The sequence below is a fragment of the Xenopus tropicalis genome, chromosome 3 (assembly GCF_000004195.4).
Source record: "Xenopus tropicalis strain Nigerian chromosome 3, UCB_Xtro_10.0, whole genome shotgun sequence".
Classification (NCBI taxonomy): domain Eukaryota; kingdom Metazoa; phylum Chordata; class Amphibia; order Anura; family Pipidae; genus Xenopus; species Xenopus tropicalis.
In genome coordinates, this window is record NC_030679.2 from 44,440,711 (window position 1) to 44,462,305 (window position 21,595).

General features: G+C 37.3%; 1 protein-coding gene across 3 annotated transcripts in view; it reads left to right on the forward strand.

Annotated features, from left to right (window-relative positions):
- The window catches only part of htr4 (5-hydroxytryptamine (serotonin) receptor 4, G protein-coupled), a 241,901-nt gene that overhangs the window by 194,107 nt on the left and 26,199 nt on the right, over nucleotides 1-21,595 (forward strand). Inside the window, exon 7 of one of the 3 annotated variants that reach the window (XM_031898824.1) lies at nucleotides 13,867-13,943. The exons of the other annotated variants lie outside the window; for them this stretch is intronic. Within the exon in view, the coding sequence (XP_031754684.1) occupies nucleotides 13,867-13,927 (61 nt within the window). The 3' untranslated portion in view covers nucleotides 13,928-13,943. The remainder of the gene's footprint in view (nucleotides 1-13,866; nucleotides 13,944-21,595) is intronic. 3 annotated transcript variants of the gene reach the window in all.

Consider the following 21,595-nt stretch of genomic DNA (forward strand, 5'->3'; position numbering starts at 1 on the left):
CAAATACAATTTCTCAGCTTGCGTGTAAATTACAAATCAACTCCTTTCATAAATAAAATATGATGAGCGTCACACATTTATAAAAAGCTTTCTTAATTGGTTCACTATAATCATTAATAATCTGCTGTCTGTTCCTCTTACAGTAACAAACTGACCGCCTTTTCATTTTGCATTGTAAATATTACAGTATTAGGAAGATAAAAGGTTTGTAAATATTTTTATAAAAATGTAACAGTGTTCATATTTGCTTTTTATTTTAAGAGGCCACTAATGCATATAAGAGATCTATAATCATTCTGTTTTAATTATCTTTTGTAACTGAAGACTTAGACATCTGTAAAGTAGTGAGACATAAAATATAAAATCAGTAAATATTATTATCTCTTATTTTTATGATGTAGATATATATTCTGGAGAGCTTTACAGAGAATAGATCATTCCCTGTCCCATGGAGTTTACAACTTAAGGTCCCTATTATGAACACATGGTAGAATTAAGCTAAGTGTATGTGTTTGGAGCATGGGAGGAAATCAGAGTACCCAGAGGAAACCCAGGGACCCATTGAGAAGATACAAACTCCTTGCAGATGGTGCCATTGCCGGAATCAAAGTCTAGTAACCTAGTTTGAATTCTTTCACATTTATGAATTCTTAAATTCTTTCACAGTGGGCGTTCAAAGTACAAAAAACACCCCACTATCACTTTACTGTAGAATGTCTCCATTAATCCTTCCTGAAAGCCTATATATCTTGTATTTAAATTTAGTCCTGATGGGCACACAGCAACCATTTTGTAAAAGTGATAGACTTTCTCCTCCTCAGTCCTGTGTATGGGCATGTGACTTCCATGTATCCAGCATGACCAGGGGCTTCTTACTAGACATACGAAAACCCATGGCATAGAGCAGTGGGCATGCTGAGCACCAGTGGCATAGGAGTTAGTCTGCCTGAAGACAGGATGCTGAAGTCACCCATGCAAGAGCAATGATTCATTTAGTATAACTGCAGTGTCAAAACATTAAAAGCCAGATAATTTTTTTTAAACTATATAACTTACACAATTTTGGGGGGGCATTTACTCCCCCCCCCCCCCATATGATTTGTGTTTTTGTGCTATAACACAATTTTTTGTGAAAAAGAAAACACTCAATTTCTGGCATTTATTGTTATGAGTCAAAACCACCCAGGACCCAGGTGTTAGTGAGCGCTCTTGCTTCTAACTACTTGCCCAGTTGCATGGTCATTCCCTATTTCTGTATGGGAAAAAGAGATGGAAGGATAAAGAAAAGAGACTTAGATAATAAAAGGGTTGAGGAAGGAGAGGAGGAATAACTGTTTAAAAAGTGGGCCCATGATCCAAGGTTTCCTGGTGGGCCCCTGGCAGCCCAACACTGCATGTAATCCATAAATAATAAACTACATTAAGTACTCCGACTCAATTCTTCCTTTGGGTAGTAGAGCTCAGAGTGCAGCTCTCATTCAGAAAGCTTTTGAAAAATAAACAAGCTTCGCACTTTTTCAAATATTAATAAAAAAAAAATGAAGGTTTATGAATCAGCCCCATAAATTTAACAAGGTATCATTTTTAAAGACATGGCTTTTGTATATCGTAATGTCAAACACTAGGAAGTCTTTCACAACCTTTTCTCTTAGCTCTACTTGTAATGGTATTTATACCTATCATTAAAGGTGATCATTGGTAAGTGGATGTCACTGTTATTGATGAGCGAACCTGTCCCGTTTCAATTCGCCATAAAATTCGTGAAACAGCAAGAGGATTTGCGAAACGGATTTGTTGCATGATTTTTTTGTCGTCTGCATCGTATTTTTGTCACGCACGCTTTTTTGATGTGACCGCTCCCTTTTTTTACGCAAATGCGACCAATTTGACGCACAACAACATTTTTTACGTGCAACAAATTTTTCCACGGCGTATTTTGGCAGAAGTTTCGCAAAAGAATTTGCCAATGGCCAATTTGCTGCGAATTCATGCCTGGCGAAAAAATTCTCTCATCACTTGTCATTGTCTGTAATATTAAATAAATAGGTACAATATGATAGCCAACACTAAGGGGGCCATGTAGTAATGGTTGGATTTTTTTTTCTTTTTTTAAGATTTACTATGCGACAAGACTGCGACAATTCCAAATCAGACAATAATTCGCCATCTAAAACTCGTTGAGGTCCAGGCCCGCATTTGTGGAAAGGCCACAAAGGGCGGGGCCTAGGGCAGCACAAAAAAGTTTTTTTTGCATACGGAGCAATGGGGCCCTCTCCCCCACTGCTCCATATGTGATTGTAAAGACACACGCATGCGTTTTCGCGAGTTTGCGCAAGCGTGGGAGAGGGGTGTGTGCGCGTGTGCCGTTCGCGTATGCGTTCGCAGGGGGGGTGGCCTCGGGGCGCCCATCTAACAAATCCGGCCCTGTTGAGGTCATGTAAAAGTCAATTTGAAAGAGTTGCAGTTGCTGTGCAGCAAGTTGAACAATATGAAGTTAACAAAACTTTGCTGAGACATTTTCCGCACATGCTTTTTCAATTCAGATTTTTAGATAAATAATGAGTTTATTCGAATTTTTAAAAAGAAAAAATATTTGAGTTGTAGTAAATTCACCTTTTACTCATGTATTTCATTTCTGCTGTATAATGTGGAAATCCTGTATGCGAACCCTTTATCTGTTTAGGCACAGAGATATATACATGCTCATGGTGAACTTATCTCCCAGCATAATTGTTCATGCTTCATGGGTAATGTAGAATTCTGTAGCATCAAGATAAAATAAAAGCCACCTAGGGACAAGATTTTCTTAGGATGGATAGGCTTTCAAGATTGCAATTGCTATGTGTTTGCAGCCCAATGCTAAAGGCAGGTACTTCTGTGAAATGGTATTTTTCTAAACCATCTGTCAAGTGTAGCACTTTATTACCCAAAGTGGGCTGGCTGCAGCACACACACACACCAGCATGCATTATTAACAAGAAATAATGCCAGAAGCTATAATTTAATACATGCTGCAGGATATGTGTTAATTTATCATTTCATTTGTAGAACACATCCTGCCACGGTATGTACAGCTAAATATTCTTACAATTAATTTAGTCTCTGACAGTAAGTTAAGCAGTAAGCAGTACAAGTATGGTAAATAAATTAGTATAAAATGTGTACATGGGAATTACTTTCCTGCCCCTATAGCTTTACAATGCAGATCTCCTTGCCAAAATCTACTAAGATTAAATCCTTTATATTTTTCTTTGGGAACATCAGTTAGGAATATAAAAGTGTTGATTTTATGCCAATGCAGCAAGCTAAGCAGTATAGTGGAAGTGACAGGTATAAGTGAAGACACACAAAATGTCCTAGGGCAGTTTATTTCCTTACCATATCACAGGATTTCTACTACTTTATTATTACTGAAATTGCTTTCAATTTGGAAGAGTCTCTAAATAAAATACTACTGAATAGATTTTGACAGCTTCAAGGCCCTATGGGCATTACAATCTGCCTAGAGTACATGCTTTACTTGTAGTTTTCAAGTTTGCAGCTGTAGCAAGATCAACTTCTTACCTGTTGGTCTCCAGACTTTATTGACTTGTGCACAAACTACCCAGGGATTGATAACATTACAAGTAACGGGACAGGTCCATACAATCAATGGGCTAATTCATTCCATTATTAAAACAATTCTTGCTATTTTTATATGTTATATAAAGTATATCTAGTTTACTCATCTCACCATGCTGCTCTAGGTCAGAATAATTCATCTCTAGTGCCATTGTATCCCTTGAAAAATAAAATATACGTGGCTAAATAGCTGCCAATGAGTTATTTTGCTTAATGCATCATTTCATACAAACCAATACACTCTGTAGCGATTATCTGAACTGATTATTCATTTATACAAATACTGTATGTGCGGTTAATTTTATTTATGCTTTCAATACTAATGCCGTGCATGTGAACCTTGAACATATGGACATTGATTTAAAATACAGACTTCAATTTAGTAAAAATTAAATCATATCAAAGAAAAGCTATGCAACAGAAAGAAACATTTTCAAAACTCTGTTTCCAACAGCTAAGGGCCGAGTTAGGCTCCCTGCTGGGTTTGATTTGCATCTTAACTTAAAGTAGATTGCGCTAATGGATTTGTAATTACAGAACTATTCCTTCAATTATCTTCAGTTCTACAGAGACAGTTCATTTCTCAGAAACTTCCTACACAGGTCATTTAGTTATAGGTCTTTCCCTTGCACTTATAATGTGTAATAAGAAGTGACTTCACTAATGGGATGATAATAATACCTAACCCTCATTGCCTTGTAGGGTTGGCAACAATGTATGTTAAGAATAAAATGGTACTAAGCAACAGAATGAAGCATATGTTGATGTTGTTGGCAGGAACAGCTTAATAACACGTATTTACATTGTTATACAGCAGCTATCATGTAAATTATTTTGTTATACTTTAGTTGTAAAGTTGTTACGCAACCAGTGGAAAATCCAAATATTATTCCATAGTTATAATGTTGCTTATTTTCTCCTTACAATGTTTGAGCAGTTACTGTACATTTTAAAGTACTGAATTACTTGCCCTAAGCCCTCCTCCTATTATTTTATGGTTATGTGAGAATTTCTGGGAGAATTTGTATATCAATAAACTATACAGTAGAAATACTAACACACACACTTGCTCTCTCTCTCTACATTAAAGGGGAACTCCCCCCAAACACAACTTAAGCTTTTTGAAAAATCAACATAATTTCAAGAAACTTTGCAATATACATCAGTTAAAAAAAATGTCGGGCAACAAAAAAAAAAATAAAAGACGCGCCAAAAAAAACCCAAAAACCGCTGTGTCGCAAATTTTTTTATGGGGAAGCGAAACGGGACAGATTCGCTCATCACTAGTGACTGAGTACTAGAGTGCTTGTGTCGGCCTTAATTCTTAACTGGGGAGAGCTTGGTTTATCTCGCTCTTGAGGAAGATATAGTTGGCTTCAGTTCTCATATGGAAAGAAATGGTTAAAAGCCTTTTGATCATAATAAGCAGGTGGTGTAGCTTTACTTCAGATAACACCATGGTTGCTCAAACAGGTAAAGGCTCACTCCCATAACAGGGAACGGAATAACGTCCCTATTGTAACTGCAGTCTGTGTTTTTGTTCAGAATAAGAATGAAGAAGAATCCGGTGGAGTAGAGGAGAAATGTTACCATAAGAGTTAAAACTATGTTGTGCACATATATGTCTTAAAGCGGACCTGTCACCCTAAGAAATAAGTCCAAATTATTTTCTATATTGTTAGTTGAGCAAAATAAACTTTACTTACTCTATATAAATAATATAAATCTTGTTTCCTTCCGTCTTGGAATTACTCAATCAAAGCAAGCAGGCAGGCACCATTTTGTGGACACTGTTATTAAGGCAAGCTTTGTATCACCCCAAAATCTTGTGTATGTGCCAGAATGGGGGACCAGATGCCCAGGCCCATGCACTGGCTACACAATTAGATGATGAGGAGGGAGGGGGAAAGTGAGATGTGCAGTGACATCTAGGAAGTGCTGAATGGAAAGCTAAAGTTATTGTCTGCCCCGCCTCTATGCCTAAGGCATAGAGGCGGGGCAAGCAATATATGATTGACAGCTTAAATGCCTTTATAATGGGTTTGGATGTGTTAATATAAAAATGAATTTGGGTTTCATGTTTAATTTGAACAGGACTTTTATTATACAGATTTTCATGTCTGGGTGACAGGTCCACTTTAAGTAAAAAATAATGTATATCTGTATGTAGAGAACATCTAAACAATTCTAAGTGAGTACATATGATATGACCCTGTGTCTGTGCACCAAGTGATTGAACTTGACTGTGAGCTGAAGGCTGCCAGAATGTCAGTCTCTGCTCTAGTCTCATGTATGCCACTTTGACCTTGGGACGTGCAGCAGTTGTGGTTCTTGGCAACAATCTGTTCTTTCCCTTAATATGTCTGAAAAGATTAATTTTCATTTTCAGGCTGAAGCCATTTCCGCACAGACTCTCCTCATAGTGTATAAAATTACCAAATAGGACACTTGTACCTGCTTTATTTAGTTTGTCCTTTCCACAGACATTTACTGAATGGAAAAAATGTCCAACTCTATTAAAGGCAAATGTGAGAAGTGAGCCTTTGCCAATACCTTCGTGTTCGAAATCATTTTACCAAGGCCATACTGCTTGTATGACTATATAGAGGAGTCAGTGCAGTAGTTTCCAACCTGAGGCTCTAAAGCTGTTGTCAAACTTTACCGTGGGAAGGGTGTTTAGGATCACAGATGAACAAAAGTTCATGGGGAAGACATGGGACATTCTACAGAAAATAACTTGCCCTTGGCTAGCTGTTTGCTTAGCGAGTCAAGTCTATAAAAAGATACGTTCTAAGTTGCTTCCTTTTTTCCAACCAAGCTCATTGGGATTTGGAATTTGAAACATCTTCATTTTCAAGCCAACACACTTATGGGGTTGTTTATCAGTTTTTGAGTTTGTGAATACAAGATTGTTTTCTTAATTCAAATAAACTCTCATTTCGAATGCTTGCTTATATATTAACTCATTTGAATGAACTCGAAAATCTCAAATTTGCAAATTTACAAACTTGAAAAAACTCGGAAAATTCCAAAATTTTGAATTAAAAATATGGCTTGACTTTGCCTAGGACAAATCCCATTCAATATAGACTCACAAGCTTTTAGATACTGAAGTTTGAGTTTTCAGTTTTATTTGCCATAAATAAATACCAGACATTCCTAAATTAGAATCATAATTTAAATTATGCAAAGTTTAGCGCTAAAAAACGTGAATCGTGACAAAAAAACCCTTAGGGGCAGATTTATCAAAATGTGAGTTTAGAGCTTAATACATAAAAACTCAGCCATGTTTTATTTATTCCTGTGGGATTTTAAGCGTTTATGAATTCAAGAGTTCCAGCTTTTACCCATTGGTAAATACACTTCTAAAAATCCCATAGGAATGAATAGAATGTGGGTGAATTTTTTAATGTATTAAACTCTAATCTGGTTTTCATATCATCATGAGAAATGCTCTGCAGTTCAGCAGCAGAGAATTTAAAATGATATGTTCCCAGCAGCCTTAGCTGCTTGCAGTGCCTGACTTGTATCTTTTAATCTTGTATTGTTAAATTTAATTACAGAAATAGATAATTTAGTATTGTTTCCAACATGCAATAGTGTTATTTTATATATCAGGTTAAAAATAAATGCAGGTTATAACACCAAACAGAATATGTATCCATGCCAGCCTTTTTTTTATCAGTAAATGGTATCTCAAAGGGAACTTTAGAAAATTATTTGCTCTTATTGCATTGCAAATAATTAGGTATGTAAGTATAGATAAAGTGACACCAGTTACCTTTCCCAAAGTTGACACAGTTACAGTATATTTAATACAGTAATATTTCTCCAGAAATAAACACTGTGTAATAAAAGGCACTAAGTTTGCCCAGTAGCACTAACCCATAGCAACCAATAAGATGTTTGCTTTTAAATAAGTGACCAGTAAATGCTACCTAATGATTAGTTGCTTTGGGTTACTGAACCTGGGCAAACCTAGTGCCCTTTAATACATCACCCCCTAACGTCCATATTTACAAAAGTGGTGTCAAAAGTGGTGCAGAGGTGCAATCACAAGACTGACTATTTCACTGCATATTTGCTAACAAAGCCAGTTTCTATGCAAGTGCCTTTGTTTTAATCAGCTTCACAAAGTACATCAAAGTGATACATTTCACAATAACTTATATATATGCACTGTTATAAATAGGCTCATCTGAGCTTTTACCTAGGGAGCTTACCCACAAAGGGGAACTTGACATTTTCATCACATCTTCATCAATATATCAATATATTAGCTAGATAATATATAATTAATTTTACACCAATGTTGTGCTTTGCTCATTTTGCTTTTGTTTTCTGGTGAGGTTTGTTCATGTTCACTGAATTGTGCTTAGTGTGTGTGGGTATGTTTTATGGTGTTGCAGTGTTCAGACTATAAGCATATTAGGCATTCTTGTATTTTAGTTCAGATGTTTGGTTGCCAAATCACAACCAATTATGTTAAACTACTATGCTTTTTCCCCTGCTGATTTCTAGTGAAGGAATTAAGGAGATTAAATGAATACTGTGGAACTTAGCACCTTTACAGAAACTAGGAAAAATAAAGTAAAAAATAACCCATGACCTTATATTTTTCATCGGATATATACAATAAATAGTAAAAGCCAAAACTTTGTGCCTAGCATGTATGTGTGCCCTTGTTATGTTTGTGAGCACTGTGAATCCTATGATCCCAGGAGGCGACCCTTAGTACTAAAAATTGCAATTTTCTATTTAAGTTTACCCAGTGGCACATACTACTAAAAAAAGTATATTTCTATAAAATAGTTATTTAGAAGGAGCAGGGTTTTACATATGAGTTGTCTTATGTGATATATTTTCATAAATACCTATGTTGTTGGGGGATATTGTTTTTCTTTAAAACTGTCTTTTTGATTCAAATCCTTTCTTTTTCTTATACATAGGGGCACAAAACTTTGCAGTGTATATAAGTATTGATCAATGAAAAAATGTATACAGAGGCAGAAATGTTAGTTTCTATTCCATTTTTATTTAGCCCTTGTTGAACTGTTACTAAGCTTGTGATCTAGTTCAAACTGCTTTTGCATTTTTGACCACATATAGTCCAAATTACGAGTAGATTGATTCTAATTCACTAACCTTATATTTATTAAACCTCGTCTGACATTTCAATGCCATTGTTGATATCTCCTCATAGATGGCAAATCCAGTTCTGTAATGTGTCAGACCCGTAACATTTTCTACCATTTACAGAGTAGTTCATGTAAAGGTCTGGTGCTATGCTGAACCCTGTGGAACTCCCTGTACAAAATCAACCACCATCAGAGAAACCTGTACAAAAAAGCATCTGTATCAAAAGCTTGATATAAATATATAATCCTCATTACATTGTCTACACACAGCTTCTTGCGCAGTTCTTTATAAATATTGATTACATTAGTGTTATATAACCAGGCCATTATAAGTCAGACTGTAATAATATAATGCATCACAAAATATTCTCTCTGATATCCTTTCAAAATAATTCCTACTTATCCATAGGCCTGACCAGGTTTTTTTATGGTCATTGGGTACATTATTTCTAGGCATTCCATTGTGATTCTTTTGTTCTATCCTTTATTTAATTTCTGTACTTTTCATTCATTTTTTTTTTTTATTGTGGCATGGGTTAGGGCTAAACAAAAGTGAGCCCTGAGGGTTTTTTTTACTACAGATTTTAGAACAGTACTTGCAGTCAGTGTTTCCTCTAATTCATTCTCGGCAATGTGTGCAAAAATTGTTTTTTGTGTGCTCATTTTAAACTTGTGCGTGCATTTTTCAGAACTGTGTACTTAGGTCATACTGAATGCAAAATTAGGGGGCACATTCATTAAAGTACGAATCCGAATCACGAAATCCGATAATTTCTGATGATTGCAAAAGTCACAAAAATTCCGTTAGTTTGAATACGAAGATTTCGTACTCGCAATCCGAAAGTTCAGAAATGTTTGTATTGAAACGATAGTTTGCGAATGGCAACCCGATAGTCACAAAATTTTCTTATCCGAATGATCATAAATGGCGGGTAAACCTTTCTGACTTTGAACCTTCAGTGCATGATTTTGGAATCTCCCATAGGACTCAATGGCACTCTGCAGCTCCAACCTGGCCCAAGGAAAGTCTCCCATAGGGCTCAATGGCACTCTGCAGCTCCAACCTGGCCCAAGGAAAGTCTCCCATAGGGCTCAATGACACTCTGCAGCTCCAACCTGGCCCAAGGAAAGTCTCCCATAGGGTTCAATGGCACTCTGCAGCTCCAACCTGGCCCAAGGAAAGTCTCCCATAGGGCTCAATGGCACTCTGCAGCTCCAACCTGGCCCAAGGAAAGTCTCCCATAGGGCTCAATGGCACTCTGCAGCTCCAACCTGGCCCAAGGAAAGTCTCCCATAGGGCTCAATGGCACTCTGCAACTCCAACCCGGCCCAAGGAAAGTCTCCCATAGGGCTTAATGGCACTCTGCAGCTCCAACCTGGCCCAAGGAAAGTCTCCCATAGGGCTCAATGGCACTCTGCAACTCCAACCCGGCCCAAGGAAAGTCTCCCATAGGGCTCAATGGCACTCTGCAGCTCCAACCTGGCCCAAGGAAAGTCTCCCATAGGGCTCAATGGCACTCTGCACCTCCAACCTGGCCCAAGGAAAGTTTCCCATAGGGCTCAATGGCACTCTGCAGCTCCAACCTGGCCCAATGAAAGTCTCCCATAGGGCTCAATGGCACTCTGCAGCTCTAACCTGGCCCAAGGAAAGTCACGATAGCGAAGCTTGAATGAATCCGAAACTTTCGTACTTGTTGAGTCAAATATGATTTCGTGCAAATTGTCACACAGTTCGAAAAAGTTGCGCAAATTAACGAAAATATTGCGAAAATACGCAAAAGTTGTAAACTTTCGAAAAAATACGATTTTTTTGTAATCTGGCCTTTCGTACTTTCACGAATGTGCCCCTAAGTGTTTTCACACAAAATTCTTTGTGCATACCACAATTTGTTGTGTGTGCTGGCCTCAAAATTTGTCCCTACTAAGATATAATCAATCCTTATTGGAGGCAAAGCAATCGTATTGGGTTTATTTAATGTTTACATTATTTTTTTAGTAGACTTAAGGTATGGAGATCCAAATTATGGAAAGATCCCTTATCTGCATCCTGAGCATTCTGGATAATATATCCTTTACCTGTAGTATTTATCCACAAAAGCATGCATTATAGACGAGCGAGAGAATATTTTCCAAAAGTTTGAAAACTCCCAAGTTATTCCCAGAGGTCATCTTTTTAAAAATGCATTCATTTATGTTCGATAAGATATGCCAACTGATAACTTGTTGCCATAACTAGCATATAGACATGCATCATTATGTGAACTGTCAATAGTAAACTATACTTACTACAGGAGAGCAAAGTGTAAAAAATCTGTTTTTTTTTTTTTTTATCAAAAATGCATCATTTTTACAGAATTCTATCTTGCATATCTTTCAGCTTGTGGAGCTTGTAGCTCCATAGCACTGTTGTACACTGCACATTGTGCATACTGATCATATATTACTTTTTATAATAACACATTAGAAAAAAATTCTGATTGAGATTTGGCTGTTCTGTTATTAAGGACATGTCAAGTCACTGTCTTTTAACTTAAAGGAGACATATTGGATAAATGGGAAAAACCCTAATATTGTAGGCAATTATGAATAATATATGGTGCTGGTTTCCATTTGTGCTTAAAATTAATCCAATCTGTAAAAATGGCCCCTTTATTGGAGCTCCCTATAGATCCTCTCAGGTCCCTGTCTGTGTTTCAAATGAGGAGTGGGCGTGTCCTAACGGTCCCTGCCAGAAGCACAGTAGGAGGGGGAGAGCCAATCACAGCCCTGCAGTCACACAAGCACAGACAGGCTTCAGTTCCCTATCAGGTCATACTAGCTGCTGATTGGTTCCTATCCCACAGTGCAGGGTACAGAGGGCCGCCGGCTCCCCAGCTCATCCAGAGAATTCAGCCAGCAGGAAGTGGAACAGATGGGCGGGGCTAGTGGGGTTTTGGTGGAACTTCTCAATAAATCAACCTGAAACACAACTTTTTTAAGCACAATCCTTCTATATCTAGAGGAGTATAATTCACTGGTACATTCTTAATTTTTTTATAGGATATGTCTCCTTTAAGTGTGCTTAAGCATTCATTTATATCTATATTTGGGTGAAATGATTACGGTAACACTGGACATAATTTTACATTTTCTTTACCTATATTCTTTGCCCTATACTTTACAGCAGAAAAAGCTTTTATTTTTCATGTTTTTTTGGCAGCTGTGTGCTCTGTGTTTGCTCTGTCAATTCGGCAAAAAGAAAACATTTTGCGCACACCTCAAAGGGAAAACTGATAGGGGGACCAGCCCAATAATTTGGGTATCTATGGTTTATGTGAAAAATGCTGCTGTCATCAAATCATATCCAAAACAATAAACTAATAAAGCCTGTATTGACATTTGATTGGCATTTTGGATCTTGTTGAATAACAGACTGCGTAGCTTCCAGCAGTTAGCTTAAAGAAAGTGCTGCTACATAGCACATATTCCTGCTCAGTAGTTGTAGTTTTCTAGTAAAGCAGTGTCTTGACATGCCACTAACTTGTTTTGCTGTATCAGGATCCAAGCAGAGGCAATGTGCTCTTTTTGTATAAACACTATAAAGATACAATAAGTTCAAGGATGTAGGTAGAAACCAGACTTACCCGTATGTTTGATGTGTTCCTTCTCTTCTCATCAGTATTTTGTTCCTGTTTCTTTGTAAATGTCATGCACCTGGAGTTCCCAACTCCCACCTCAAAGACCCCCCACAGCTTGGGTTTTCAGGATATCATCGTGTGAGCCTTGATGAATCAGTGGATGAGTAATTCTAACAGACCCCTATTAACTGGGGATATGCAGAAAGCTTGCACTGTTGGAATCCTAGGGATACAGCAGTGGTAGGCCTCTCATTTAGAATATCCTATAATTAGGGCTTACTGTGGGCGAATTCATGTACAAGGAACTTAGCATTCTAATAAATGGATATTTTCCACTGCAAATATAATTTAATTTCAAGCATTTAGAAAAAGGTCAGAGAGCAGAAGGTGTCATCAATAAATTACCATTTTTATAGGGAGTTCCTTTGCAATTTTAACCTAATTTTTAGCAGCCAAAGTAGCAATTGCTTAATAGTGCTAACCTTCTAATCATAAAGTCACATTTTGGTTAGTAAGTGTTTAGTAAATGGTCACACTACAAGAATACAATAATGGTTGCAGTTCCAAATTATGCAGCTCTGAAATGATCATCTAAAACTGTTTAACAGTGCTAATTGCTGGCACGTTTTCTGCAAGGTCAGAGGGTATTGAGGAATGAGGAACAATTTCTCACTTTTATTTCTATTTTTAAAGAAGCCTGCTGCAACCCTCTGACCTCCCCATATATATAGGGTTCTTAGACACCTAATAAATATTACAGCATGAGTAATTGTTCTTATATCAGAAATGCTACCAGTACTGCCTACTAAAATAATTGTAAATAATTGTGGCTCTTATTTACTAAAAGAAACATACAAAAAGAAAAAGGGATTGATCAATGCACATTCCCTGGTCCCCTGTTTCATAAGTAAATTGTCTGTTAGTTTCATGCTAGTGCATACAGTATATAGACAACCTCTTTTTGTCTTATTTACTAAAATTGGAAAGTAAATGCAGTAAAGTAGCTGTCCGTAACCAATCAGTTTCATCAGCTGACTATGGTTGGTTGGTGGCAATTTATCACTTGTTTTAGTAAATTAGCCCTTTTAAGATCAATAAAAGCAAATGCTTACAAATGTGAAAACACAGCCTGTTTTAAAGCTTTACTGATGCACAAAGATGCACCATCCCTTATGAGTTTATGGAAAGTACAAAGCAGGAATCTGTTACAGCTTAATTTGTTGTCTTTAGTTTTTAATAGAAATATATTTTCTGCATTGATTTGCTTCTGAAAACTAATGGTAAATATGTTCCTCCTCCTTTAATAACCAGCCTCTCTATAACTAAACATAATACTAATATTTTTAAACTAATCATAAGATAAGTTGGTTAAATACAATCTGAACATCTGGGGGTTAATAAATTAACCATGTCTTTTGTCTTTCTCCCTTTCCCACCCTCTTGTTTTCATCTTCCTTATCCATACTTTTTCTCTTTCTCTACATACAAAGTGGCTGTTCCTCTGTCTCCAAGTTTCTTCTGCTCTTCTGCAATAGACCTGTTCCTGTGTGAGTTCTGAGCGTGCTCTGTAAGTTTTTGTTTTGTTTTTTTTTGCACCCCAAATTTTAACTTTATTTTGCTAAACTTGGGGCTAGATTTACTAAAGGCCACCAGAATTTTCCTACTGCAGGTGGGACAATTCACAAAGTCATATTACCTAACTACATTAGTATGGACAGATTGGTCAGTCTTTAGTAAATCAAGTTCTGTATGTGCATTGTTAAAGAAAGTTGTCTTTATCCCCTTCATGTGTTTCCCCTGAATTTCTTTACCACCTTTTCTGTCTTTTGCTGTCAAAATAGAGGTGTGCAAAACTAAAAGAGATGACACTGTTTATAAGCACAATGGTATCATGGGGTATATTTGGGAGTGCTGAGTATAAGAGAATCAGGTTGAGTTTTTCCCTACATGCATAGAAGTAGCTGCAGCAATGTGTATTAAAGACGGGGGGGGGGGGGGGGGGGCTGGATCACTAGTGTAAAGTGCTTAGTTGCTACACTGCTGCAGCCTTTGTTGGGCTTTAAAGTAAAGGTGGTTCCCCTTTAAGTTAACTTTTAGCATGTTATAGACTAGCCAATTCTTAACAACTTTTCAATTGTTGTTTTTATTTTTTATAGTTTTTTAAATATTCATCTTTTAAAATTGCTCTATTTTCAGATGGGGGTCACAGACCCCAGTAGCCTAAAACTATTGCTGTATAAGGCTACCATTTTTTGTTATTGCTAATTTTTAATACTTATCTTAATATTCAGGCATCCTTGTTTTCATATTCCAGTCTCTGATTCAAACCACTGCCTGGTTGCTTGTGACAGTTGCACCCTAGCAACCAGATAGCTGCATAAATTCCAAACTGAAGAGATGCTAAATAAAAAGTTAAATACATTAAAAACCACCAATAATGGAACATGAAGACCAATTGCAAATTGTCTCAGAATATCACTCATTGTTTACATCATACTAAAAGTTTAAAGGTGAACAATCCCTTTAACCCCTTCATAAAGAACCAAGACCTATTCATCGTGTCATGGGCCTTAAAACCTGTGTTGTATTGACTAGTGATGAGCGAATGTGTTCCGTTTCACTTCGGCGAAAAATTCGCGAATCTTTCAAAAGATCCGCAAAAAGGCAAAAAAATTGCAAAACGGCAAAAATGCCATGCAGCAAAAAAAAAATTGTCGCCTGCGACTATTATTTTGTCGCCCACGGCTATTATTTTGTCGTGTGGCTATTCTTTTGACGCCCGTGACTATTCTTTTTTGATGCCGGAGGCAATTTTTGGACGTGCGGCAAATTTTTTCATCCATTTCGCAAAACAATCCGCCAATGTCGAAACACGGAAATTCGCAGAGAATCCATGCCTGGCGAAACATTTCACCCATCATTAGTATTGACACCTAATACAAATCCCTTTGTATCACAGGTTAGCTGGCTGTGTATGAGTATACTAATATCCTCCTTTGGAAAGATTTTTAAAAGTTACCATGGCCATATGGGCAGGAGGGCCCCCAGCTACTTTCTGCCTTCCCATTCTGGGTCAGAAAAGAGGAGAAAGAGGGAATAGAGCTTGCAGACCACTGGTAAATCATACAAAATTCCAGATGTGGAACATATTTTCTTGGATATAGACTGGAGAGTGTGAGCTTTCTGGACACTGGGGCAATGGCTAAGGGATCCTGTACAGTAGATATAAAAAGGTCCAGTGACTACAAATTAATGTATATAGTGACATTCATGAACCAGTAATCTGATATATGGTAAGTGGATGTCCTTTCACTTATTCTTGTTTCTAATTGTGAATATATACAAAATCATTGGTGTAAATACTGGCTACTGCACTGCTTATTCTGGAGAATCTGAAGTGGTAATGAACCCTTGAGACACATCACAAAGGCTAGCTTGTCCATGTACATGATGTAAGTAAACTTGCTAAGTAGACATGCAAAGTAGACTTGCTTTGGGTTGGCAGATTTAAGTAACTTGTCATACACCCAGAATAGGATCCCTCTTTCCAAGAAAAATATCACCCTTTTCTCCTACAGAAAACAGATATTTATCATTGGGTAAAGCAAGTGATATGGATACGTACAACAAATGGGTTTCTTTATTTATTCTAGACTTTAAAGGAACAGTAACACCAAAAAATGAAAGTGTATAAAAGTAACTAAAATATAATGTGCTGCTGCCCTGCACTGGTAAAAGTTGTGTGTTTACTTTAGAAAGTCTACTATAATTTATATAAATAAGCTGCTATGTAGCCATGGAGGCAGCCATTCAAAGGAGAAAAGGCACAGGCACATAGCAGATAACAGATAAAACACTATTGTATTCTACAGAACTTATCTGTTATCTGCTATGTAACCTGTGCCTTTTCTCCTTTTTTCCAGCTTGAATGGCTGCCCCCGTGGCTACACAGCAGCTTATTATATAAATTATAGTAGTGTTACTGTAGCAAACACACCAGTTTTACCAGTGCTGGGCAACAGTGCATTATATTTTTATTACTTTAAAGCTCTTTCATTTTTTGGTGTTACTGTTCCTTTAAACTGTAGACACTAGTAGAACAAACCATGCTACTACTGTAGTGCATATGGTTAGTCCCATAAACATTAAAGATATATCTTTTTGGTAAGTTGCAAGTAGTTTATACAGTATGATTTAGACCTAGCCATCCTACATTTAGATTTTTTGAAGCTGCTGATAAATTGTATAAAATTAGCCCACAGGGAAATAAAGCAGCGATATCTTCAGTACACAGTACAACCAGGATTCCAGCCATATAATGTTTTATTGCTCAGCTGCCTTAGTATTCATGGTTACCCTGAGAGAAGATGCCCAATGCCATGGAAGACTTCCATTCTCTGCGTGGGGTCAAGTTTTCCGGCTTCAGATATCCTAATGAAATACTTCCTTTGCATCTCTATAATCTCATGGGCAATGGGCCTTAATGAATACACAGGATTTTTTTTTACTTGCTTCTGTACCTTTTCACTGAATCCCTGCCAGAAGCACTAGCCTAGGGGGGAGTTAGAATCTGAGAACTGAGAATATCATTGTGTACAGCATCTACTAGAAACAGTTCATTGCAGTTTAACCTTTGCACGCTCTGATTAACCATGCTAAATGATTGCATTTCTGCATCTTCTAATTACATGTGCCTGCCCATAACACCTGCCCATCCAGCATATAGCAATTTGGTCTCTATGGGAAGCGTAGCAAGCATTCTGCACAACCTCTATAGCATGCTTTCATTATACAGATCTCCTCAGGAATAATTGAAGCAAGAAGCCCTGCTGTGACAATCAGGGTTATCAGATTCCTCAGCCCTCCACTGCTTCTCAGCACAGGCTCTCTCCAGTAATGGACAATACCGCTTATAATCACTTATGGGTATTTCTGCTAAAGGACCACTATTCCTTCATTATGAACAAAAAATGAAAATTCCATATAAAACATATACAATTAAATAGCAAAACAGATTAAATAAAATTGTATTTATTTCAGAATGTTATACTATATATTAGGCTAAACAAAATGTACTCAGAGTTGTTTACAACGATAGGTAGAAAGTGCAAGTGATAGATGATTTGTTGAATTTAAAATATTTGTCTAAATGTGCTACAAAATGTGCCATGGTTTCAGCCTCACTTTCATCATTCATTATGGCAGCCCCTTGGGATCTGTCTGTTGAACACTGTGAAAGAATTTGTCTTTAGGTCTCTAGTTCCCACTCACTTTATGGTGCAGATGGCAGCGCCATTTTCCGAGCTATAAACAGTATCATTGTCATAGCTCTTTGAATGGTACTACCATATGTGCTGAAAAATCAGCGAGTGGAGCACAGATGCCAGCTGGATTGTCGCCTGCATACAAGATGGATAAATGCATCATGGGAAAATCTTTTATTTTTTACTATCATTCAGGCGGCTCTGATTCACAACATTGTTTTACATTTCTCCTACGTCTGCATTTATTTTTCTCTACCCAAGCAGCAGTTGTCATCTTTGCTAAATCTACCGAATTCATTTGTCTTTAATTAAAACTTCTGTTATTCGTTTTTTTAATTTCATGCCATATGCATCAACGCAGCATTATTAGTAAATGATACATAATGAATCCTTTCCATAACCTAAAATGTAAAAGTATTAGTAATGTGCTCTTATAGTTTAGCATACCTATTATATTGTATCATTTTAAAATGTTTTCCCCAAACACCGACACTGAGTTTTCGACCCCATACAAAGCTTATTGATATTCGATATAAAAATGAATACTAATACAATCTGGCAACTTCAGACCTGCAAGCTTGACAGTAAATAGGAAACTTTTATGATTGCTGTGACCATAACAAATTGCAGACAAACCTCTTTGTAGAGTTCAATGTTATTGGGGTATTAAAGTCGACATAATACTTACATGTAGTGATGAGTGAATTTTTTCGCCAGGCATGGATTTGCAGCGAATTTCAGCATTTCGCCATTGGCGAATTGTTTTGTGAAACTTCCGCCAAAATTTGCAGCGGAAAAATTCGCCGGGTGTTTTTTTTTTTGTCATGCATCAAATTGGGCGCGGGCGTGTAAAAAAAATGGGCGCAGTCGAGTAAAGAAAAAAATAGACGCCGGCGACAAAAAAATAGACACGGGCGACAAAAAAATTGTGCGACAAATGCGTTTCGTGAATTTTCTTGCCGTTTCGCGAATTTATGACGAAGCAAAACGGGACAGATTCGCTTATCACTACTTACATGTATTTGAATCAGTGAACTGACAAATAATAGTAAGTGAAAGAAACGGCTGTGATAAACAGGATACATTGCTCATGCAGGAAATCAATGTTTTAGTCCTATCATAGGCAGGTACAACCCCCAGGTATTTTATGAATATTATGGATATTGATCTAAATTATTCCATTGTAATAAACTCATGAAACATGTAGAGGGTGAGGACACAGGTCTAAGGTGGCACTTTCTGGAGCTGGTATCTTAGAGTTTTCTGTGGTTTGTTGTGGAACTCCAAGGTGACTTCTATCCCTATATTTTAAAAAAGTGTGTACATTTTTTGTTAAACTATAAAAGTTTAAGTCATGTAACACAAATTACATCAATAAACACTAATTAAACTAATGACATCACTAAGCCTAGGACATAAGTATACATTGTACAGGATATTTAAGGCCTTTCTGTGTTATGAGTGGAATATTAAACTTTAACACATTTGGTTTAGGAAAATGTTGTAATGAAATCACAGAATTTGACTTCTCCTAATTAGTTTGTCATATTGCCTGTAAAACATGATTGCATTCAAGTTGAAGCAAAACATAACACAAATCCTAATTTTGTGTTCAAAAATATCAGCCCACACTCTACATAAACCAGCAGAGAAAAAGATGTCATTAGAAAACTGGCAGGAGTTGTGTGACAGTAGCTCGGGTGGGTGCTGGGAAGCAGACCCAGAAAGAGAAAAACATGGGCACATAGTGACAGCCTGGCAGGTGAGTGATTTAGCACAGAACAGGAAGAGCGTCCCGCAGGCAGAAGGTCAAAAGAGGAGCATGAGAGGAGAAAGGAACTGCAGACAACTGACAAATATAAGCATAGGAGGGCTACAGTCACAAGCACATTTTTATATCTGTAGCCAGAATTTGGAAAGAATATTTTATAACCAGGTGTAGATCCAATTTTCAAAGTTAGTGACTCAGAACATCATTCATTTTTTCTCATGCATAAAGATCTTTGAGCTTGCAAATGTCACTGCATTTTTTTCTATTCTAAACATTTTTGCATTTGAATGAAACTACACAGGGGTCAGTCTATTGTGATTAAACTTTACATTCATTTCAAACTAAACTGAAAAGCAGTTAAAACGAAGCTGTCACCCAGTGCACTGTTTTGTTTTGTTTTTGTTACCGCCATGTAGTTTTGCCTTTTTTTTTGTAGGAGAGTTCAAATGCATCAAATGTGATTGTACAAAAAGGTTGTACTGGTTGGCAATGGCATTGTGACTGCACAGCTGCAGCGCCATTCCTGCTGCCAATTTACAATGTAAGGCCAAAGAGGACCTGGGTCCAGTACCAGATTTAGGCCCTTAATGTGCTGACTTTCTGGGTCCATTTTTTGCTACAATTCCTAATTATTCGGTTTCTTGTTCCTGTTCTGTTTCTCACTATCCTGACTAGGTCCAAGTGATTGAATTACAACGACAGGTATAGGAGCCATTGGACTAAGAACCATATCAATGAGCCGATGTGGTTCCCGATCAACACCTGGCTAATTTTCAGTCAGATATCAATTGGGTAGCCCTGTCAGGGGTCCCTATAAATGGGCAGATAAGCTGCCGAATTGATCTAAAGGACTCAAATTAGCATCTTAAATCTGCCTGTTTATGGCCACCTTTGCCACCTTTAGTCCCTATCTCATGGTCCTGACAGCCTTGTTACCATGAAAAAATGCTATATATTTCAAAGGACCAGTACACTAAATTACACAATTATACATATGTGCTAAACTAAACCAATGCACTAACCAGTGGCAACCAATCAGACCTTTCCTTTTATTTTCTAATATGAATTAGGCTGTTCAAAGCTACTGATAACTGCACTTGTGAAACTTAGCACCTGTCTTTCCTGAGAAAAAAAGTTGCGGTTCCTGCAAAAAAAAAGTCATGGTTGCAGTAAAAAAAATGTTGTGCTTCAAAAAAGTCACACAGCTGCTGCGTTTTGCAAATTTAAAATCACCAACCTGTGATTTAATCATTATCTCTTAGCCTAACTGATCTAAAATAATTTTTTGAGAATGTTATTTTTCTTTTGTAATTCTGCCTACAAGGCAGAAAGGACCTGCAGTCAAAAGGTCCAGCTGGGTTGCTGTTAATATTGTTGTTGATATTATGACAAAATGTCAAATAATTGCTAGGGAAAAAGGAAGCATCTTCTTTCAAGTTGGAAAAAAAATAAATTTCAGGCTACAGGTCTGATTATTAAATTGTGATGCTAAGGGGCACATTTACTAACCCACAAATGGGCCGAATGCGTCCGATTGCGTTTTTTTCGTAATGATCGGTAATTTTGCGATTTTTTCGGCATCTTTACGATTTCTGCGTAAAAAACTTGATTTTTTCGGCGTCTTTACGATTTTTGCGTAAAAACGCGAGTTTTTCGGTGTCTTTACGAAAGTTGCGCAAAGTCGCGATTTTTTCGTAGCGTTAAAACTTGCGCGAAACGTCGCGCCTTTTAAGTTTTAACGCTACAAAAAAGGCGCGACTTTGTGCGCAAGTGTTAACGCTACGAAAAAATCGCGACTTTGCGCAACTTTCGTAAAGACGCCGAAAAAATCGAGTTTTTACGCAAAAATCGTAAAGACGCCGAAAAAAATCGCAAAAAATACGAAAAAGTCGCAAAATGTTCGTTTCCAATCGGAATTTTTCCAATTCGGATTCGAAATCGTGTCTTAGTAAATCAGCCCCTAAGTGTCATGGATTAAGAGCTGCCATATAATGTGAATTTAAGGTATTAGCCTTATACTGTTACATTTCTATTCTATATATATATATACAGTATATTGTGCATTGCTCCCAGTGACAGCAGCACACAGTATGTGCAGGAAATCAGCAGAAAAGAAGATGGGGAGCTACTGGGGCATCTTTGGGGGCACAGATCTTCCCGCTAAAGGGCTGCGGGTGCCTTGGG